Source organism: Aegilops tauschii, chromosome 2 (genome assembly GCF_002575655.3).
Source record: "Aegilops tauschii subsp. strangulata cultivar AL8/78 chromosome 2, Aet v6.0, whole genome shotgun sequence".
Lineage (NCBI taxonomy): Eukaryota > Viridiplantae > Streptophyta > Magnoliopsida > Poales > Poaceae > Aegilops > Aegilops tauschii.
Genome location: NC_053036.3, coordinates 197,601,908 through 197,608,304, shown reverse-complemented (window position 1 = coordinate 197,608,304; position 6,397 = coordinate 197,601,908). Strand labels below are relative to the sequence as shown.

Genomic DNA, 6,397 nt, shown 5'->3' with positions numbered 1-6,397 from the left:
GAGAAGGAGGGGTCGTCAACACCGTAGTCATACTGGGTAGCAGCGGCGTCGGTCTCGGTGTCTAGCGAGAGAAGAGGGGGAAGAAACAATAAACAATGCAAACAAATGCATGGCGATGCATGACATGACAAAGCGTGATGCTAGGTGTGCCCAAACGCGGTAGTAGGTGATACCGGCGAAGGGGGAAACATCCGGGAAAGTATTCCTAGTGTTTCGCGTTTCGGACAGATGAACCGGAGGGGGAAAGTTGCGAGTTCGATAGGTTAGGGATGTGTGGTGGATGAACGGGCTGCGTACCCGGATTCATCTCGTCGTTCTGAGCAACTTTCATGTAGAAAGTATTTTCATCTGAGCTACGGTTTATTTTATATTAATTTTAAAAGATTTAAATCATTTTTAGGATTAATTTAAATATTTTAATTCAACATTATCCAGAATAGTGCATGCTGACGTCATCATGACGTCAGCAGTCAACAGGGCGTTGACTGGGTCAAACTGAGGTGCGGGACCCACCTGTCATTGACTGTTAACTAACCTAACAGATTAATTAACTAAACTGTGTGATTACGTTAATCTAATCAGGATTAATTAAGTTAATTAATTAACTAATTAATATTTTAATTACTTTAAATTATTTATTTATCTATTATTATTTTTTAATTAAATCTTTTTTATTCTTGTTCTGGGCGTGGGCCCCATTGGTAAGTGGCCCACAAGGCCTAACGGGTGTGGGTTAACGGGGCTGCGGGCGGGGCAGCCCCGAGTGCTGCGAGCGGGCACAACCGCGGGGACGCGGTGGCCGGCGAAAGCGACCGACGCCGAGGCGCCACGGGGGCGGCAGGGGAGCGCGAGCGCGGAGCGGTGAGCGGGGCGAGGAGGCCGGGCGGCGCGGCGTTGGAAAGCAGTGGCCGGCGCGGCGTGGCAACACGGGGAGGCCAGGACAGCGCGCCGGAGTTGCAGTGTCGCTGGCAAAGCGGCAAGGCGAGGCCGGGGCGAGCAGTGGCTGCGGCGACGCGCGCGGTGGGAAGCAGAGCAGAGAGGCCGGCGAGCGGAGTGGCGTGCATGCGTGCGGTGGCCGCGGCGACGAGGTTCAGTGGGGCAGCGGCGAGTGTGTGAGTGTGGGCGCAGCGGGCGAGCGCCGGCTGTGGTGCGACATGCATGCATGGGAGCGGCCAAGCAGCAGGCGCGCGCGCAGGAGAAGCAGCAGGAGCAAGCACAGGGGAAGCGCGGGGAGCGGCAGGCAGGGACCGGAACGCGCGCGGCCATGGGCGTGTGCGCGGCCGTGGGCTTGCGTGCACGAGAACGAGGGAAGGAGGAGGGGCGAAGCTCACGGGGCCGGTAGGGTAAAAAGGCAGCGGGGGTCAAGGTGGTCGACGGGGACGACGGCGACGTGGAGGAAGCAGTTCGGTGAGGAAGCTCCGGGCGACGAGGTGGCCGCGTCGAACTCCGGGCGGCGAGGTTCGGCGACGAGGGCGAGGCCACGGTTGGAGTGCATCGGGGCGCCGGGCTCGGGTGTGGACGTGGACGACGACAGGGATGGGGCGCTCCAGGCGGCATCGGCAGGGGGCGATGGGGTCGATCCCTCGATCTTGATCGGGAGGGCGAGCGACGTGGGGAGAGTGAGGAAAGTGGGGTGGATAGGGTTAGGGTTTGGTCGCCCTGGTGGATAAGGGAGTGAGGGTCGGGGCGCGGCTGGGCCGACCTGGTTGGCCCAGTTGGGCTGGTGGCCTGCTGGGCCGGAGCCCGGGGGGTGCTGTAACGCCCCGAGACCGACGCTCCGATTGCCTTCCTTGTTTTGCGAGTCAGTTGTGTTTTATTTGTGTGTTGCATTCATCATAGCATCATTTGCATTGCATCGGCACTTCGTTGCCGTCATGTTTTAAAAATTTGCATTCGTTCGTAGTTGCCGCGTTCCCCTTGTCTTCGTTGACCGTTCCGAGACCAACCGTGTTTTCGGTTCCCTCTTGTCAAACAAACTAACCTCTCTCGTCAGCCCGCGATCCCCTCCGGCGCGTCCGAAAGTTGTCCCGTACCCGACCCGGTTTGTTGTTACCATTGGATTCGGATCATCCGCAAACATCTATAAAACATCATCGTTTCTTATATAGACTCTCCCTACCTATTTTTCTCGATCGTCCGTTTGCGATCGAACGAACCGAGTTAACCCCTATCCTAATCCCCTACCTATATAATCTGCCTAACCCTAAATCCTAGGACATTTGTCCCCCCTGCCGCCGCCACCCACTCACCAAATCCCCATCGGGATCCCTCCCGATTCACCTGCCCAACCAGAGCACTCCCCTGCCTTCCCGATCCACCCATCGATCCACCCCCCACCGAGCTCCACCTCGTTTTCCCCACCGGACCAATCCATCGATCCAGCGCCTCCCTGTTCTCTCCATTGCCTCCTCCCCGCGTCCAGCTGCTGAGCCCATCTGGATGCCGCCACTGCTCCTGTCCCTGAGCCACTGGAGCACCGCCCCGCTTCTACCTCCCCGTTCGAACGCCCATGGCCTTGTGCCCCTGCTGTCCTAGCAACAGCAGCAACAACCTCGCCGGAGTCGCCACCGGGGCTTCAGCCATGCCCGTGCCCTCCTCCACACGTTGCCCCGCCGGGCCTCTCCTGCAGCCGAGTCCCTCTCCCCGGCGCCCGCGTCGCCAAGTACCTCGACCAGCCGGAGCCTTTTCCAGCCTCGCGCGCCCGAGCCCCCGAGCTCCTCTGGTCGCGCACGAGCTCCGTGACCCCGACGGCCACTTCGTCAGTCTCGTCGCCGCCGTTGACTCGCAGGCCAGCACCTTGCCTCCTCCTGCCGACGCCCTCCGCCACCCAGGCGAGCCCCCGTCGCGCCCTCTCGTTCCTCCATTTTCCTCCTCTCTGCATCTCAGCTCTCTCTCTGTTTATGAGCACAGGAGGTGTGGAGCATCGCGTCGTCGTCCTCGGTCGTTGCCGCCTGCCGTTGTTCTTCACCGGATCCGGCATCACGTCCCCTGATCCGCTCCCTCCGCCGACGAGCATCCACCAGGCCACCCCGGCCAGCCTTCGGCCACCTCCAGGTCACGCCGCCGGGCCTCCCTCGCGCCCTCTCTTCCTTTCCCTTCCCCCTCTCTCTGTCTCACCTCTCTCTGTCTCTCTTTGTCAGGGACAGGAACCAGACGAGCCCAGCTGCGGCCTCGCCGGAGAGCTCCCCCGTGCCCGTCCCATCGCGCCGCGCCTGTCCAGCCTTTGCTCGAGCTCGTCGTCCCCTGCGCCTCAAGTTCCTCCTGCCGGAACCCCAAGTCCGCCTCTGCCCCGCGCCAACTCCTGCGCCCCTGCTTCGTCTCGCTGCGGGAGGAGCAGAGAGCCAGCGCCAAGCCCCTCCTGCGTTGACCCGTTCAAGCGCCAGCGTGGCCAGCCTCCTGGGCCGCAAGCACGCCCGAGGCCCAGATCTGCGCCGATTGGGCCACCTCCTCTTAGCTGGGATAGGCCCATGGGTGAGCTGCCCACAGCTCCTCTCTGTTGGCCCAATAGTGCAGCAAGATTCGGCCCGTAGTGTTTTTTTTCTGCTGCGGTGATTTTCGCATTTATCCAGAGAATTACAGTTTTACAGAAAACCCCCTGTTCTTCATGCATTTAATAACTAATAAACCATGCATCGGATTAAAATAATTTATACATGTAAAATGCTTAGAATTTTGTGTAGTTTAATAATATGCCACTTTCACCCATGTTAAAATTGCTTAAAATGTTGTTTGATTAAATTTGCTCGAATAATATGTTAAAATGATTTATTTCATAACTAATTAACCGTAACTCGGATTTAAATAAAATTTATATGTAAATGGGGTAGAAAAATGCCTAGTTTAACATGGTGCACTTCATTTTGCTGTTTAACAATAATAAAATTGCGTTTATGGCAGAACAGTACCAAATCTAAAATATTGCACATGGGGATTTTCTGGAATTGTTGTTGTTTGTTTCCGGCCTCATTTAACTTGCTTAAATAGTTAGTTTTCATATGCTTCATCTCTTGCCATGGTTAATAACATTTAATATTGTTGGGTACATAAACGAGAGAGAACTAAATAATTGATGTGGTGTTTCGTCAATATGCAACTCGTTGCCTATTGAGCTCCACTTAACTTGTAGTTTTGCTTGTGCACTTTGCCATGCCATGCCTCTTTAAACCGGACATGCATCATACTTGATTGTGCATCATGCCATGTTTATGATTGTGTGTTTACCGTGTTGTTTGCTTCTTTCCGGTTTGCTTCTCTCGTTACCTTCGGTTTCGTTCCGGAGTTGAGAGGATTCGTTCGACTACGTCCGTTTGTCTGCTTCATGGACTCGTTCTTCTTCCTAGCGGGATTTCAGGCAAGATGACCATACCCTCGATATCACTTCTATCTTTGCTTGCTAGTTGTCCGTTCTATTGCCATGCTGCGCTACCTACCACTTGCTATATCATGCCTCCCATACTGCCATGTCAGCCCCTAACCTTTTCACCCTTCCTAGCAAACCGTTGTTTGGCTATGTTACCTCTTTTGCTCAGCCCCTCTTACAGCGTTGTTAGTTGCAGGTGAAGTTGAAGATTGCTCCTTGTTGGAACATAATTATGTTGGGATATCACAATATCTCTTATTTAATTAATGCATCTATATACTTGGTTAAGGGTGGAAGGCTCGGCCTTATGCCTGGTGTTTTGTTCCACTCTTGCCGCCCTAGTTTCCGTCATACCGGTGTTATGTTCCTTGATTTTGCGTTCCTTGCGCGGTTGGGTGATTTATCGGACCCCCTTGACAGTTCGCTTTGAATAAAACTCCTCCAGCAAGGCCCAACCTTGGTTTTACCATTTGCCTACCTAAGCCTTTTTCCCTTGGGTTCTGCAGACTCAAGGGTCATCTTTATTTTAAACCCCTGGGCCAGTGCTCCTCTGAGTGTTGGTCCAACCCGTTAGTCGCCGGTGGCCACCAGGGGCAACTCTGGGCTCGCCTATCGGAAGCTTGGACAATCCAGTGTGCCCTGAGAACGAGATATGTGCAGCTCCTATCAGGATTTGTCAGCACATTCGGGCGGCTTTGCTGGTCTTGTTTTACCATTGTCAAAATGTCTTGTAACCGGGATTCCGAGACTGATCGGGTCTTCCTGGGAGAAGGAATATCCTTCGTTGACCGTGAGAGCTTATAATGGGCTAAGTTGGGACACCCCTGCAGGGTATAAACTTTCGAGAGCCATGCCCGCGGTTATGTGGCAGATGGGAATTTGTTAATATCCGGTTGTAGAGAACTTGACACTTGACCTTAATTAAAACGCATCAACCGCGTGTGTAGCCGTGATGGTCTCTTCTCGGCGGAGTCCGGGAAGTGAATACGGTTTCTGGGTTATGTTTGATGTAAGTAGGAGTTCAGGATCACTTCTTGATCATTGCTAGCTTCACGACCGTTCCGTTGCTTCTCTTCTCGCTCTTATTTGCGTATTTTAGCCACCATATATGCTTAGTCGCTGCTGCAACCTCACCACCTTACCCTCTCCTACCCTTAAGATTAAATAGTCTTGATCTCGCGGGTGTGAGATTGCTGAGTCCTCGTGACTCACAGATACTTCCAAAACAGTTGCAGGTGCCGTTGATACCAGTGCAGGTGACGCAACTGAGCTCAAATGGGAGCTCGATGAAGATCTTGTTCGTTGTGTTGATTCTTTTCATGTTGTTCAGTAGTGGTGCCCAGTTGGGACGATCAGGGATCTAGCAGTTGGGTTGTCTTCTTTTATTTTGGTTCCGTAGTCGGACCTATGTGTGTATCTCTGAATGATGTATGTTTTATTTATGTATTGTGTGAAGTGGCGATTGTAAGCCAACTCTTTATCCTATTCTTGTTTATTACATGGGATTATGTGAAGATGACCCTTCTTGCGACTACACCACAATGCGGTTATGCCTCTAAGTCGTGCCTCGACACGTGGGAGATATAGCCGCATCGTGGGTGTTACAAGTTGGTATCAGAGCTCTCGTTCTCCAAATCTTACCGGTGCATCATTCAAGTATTCTCTATTCAGCTCATCATCTATTCGTTCACTTGTATCAAAATCCCCTCAAGTATCTTTATTCGTTCTCTAATTCTTCCCGGTGTTTTTCTTTATCTTATCTTCGTTGATTTTCAGATTCTCGCGGTGGTTCGTTCAAGATTTCCCTTCCCTCATTATCATATCAATTCATTCGTTGTTTCCAAATCCTACCGGTGGTTCATTGAAGACTTTTCTCAAGTTTGCGCTATATCTATCTTAATCCTTTCTACGAGAATAAGTACTATGCCAAATCCGTTGCTTGTCATCAATCTAAAGTGGCGAAGGATACGCGTAATGTAATTCTTATTCTTGTTTCATCCAAGTGATTAATTCCTTATTCCGGAGATTCATCAAAAA

General features: G+C 52.5%; 1 protein-coding gene across 1 annotated transcript; it reads left to right on the top strand.

Moving 5' to 3' along the window:
• The first annotated feature begins 1,162 nt into the window (after window positions 1-1,162).
• Window positions 1,163-5,874, top strand: LOC120973813 (uncharacterized). The gene is made up of 6 exons (XM_045233763.2): window positions 1,163-1,292; window positions 2,431-2,831; window positions 2,911-3,054; window positions 3,141-3,471; window positions 4,280-4,351; window positions 5,590-5,874. Exons 1-6 carry the CDS (start codon window positions 1,163-1,165, stop codon window positions 5,691-5,693), a joined length of 1,182 nt encoding a protein of 393 aa, XP_045089698.2. The 3' UTR covers window positions 5,694-5,874.
• The last annotated feature ends 523 nt before the right edge of the window (window positions 5,875-6,397 follow it).

Coding starts and splice junctions, on each gene's coding strand:
- LOC120973813 (XM_045233763.2), top strand. CDS start 1,163: ATGGGAGCGGCCAAGCAGCAGGCGCGCGCGCAGGAGAAGCAGCAGGAG. Junction 3,055..3,140: donor CAGCCTTCGGCCACCTCCAG/GTCACGCCGCCG, acceptor TCTCTTTGTCAG/GGACAGGAACCAGACGAGCC. Junction 4,352..5,589: donor TCTTCCTAGCGGGATTTCAG/GCAAGATGACCA, acceptor CTTCCAAAACAG/TTGCAGGTGCCGTTGATACC.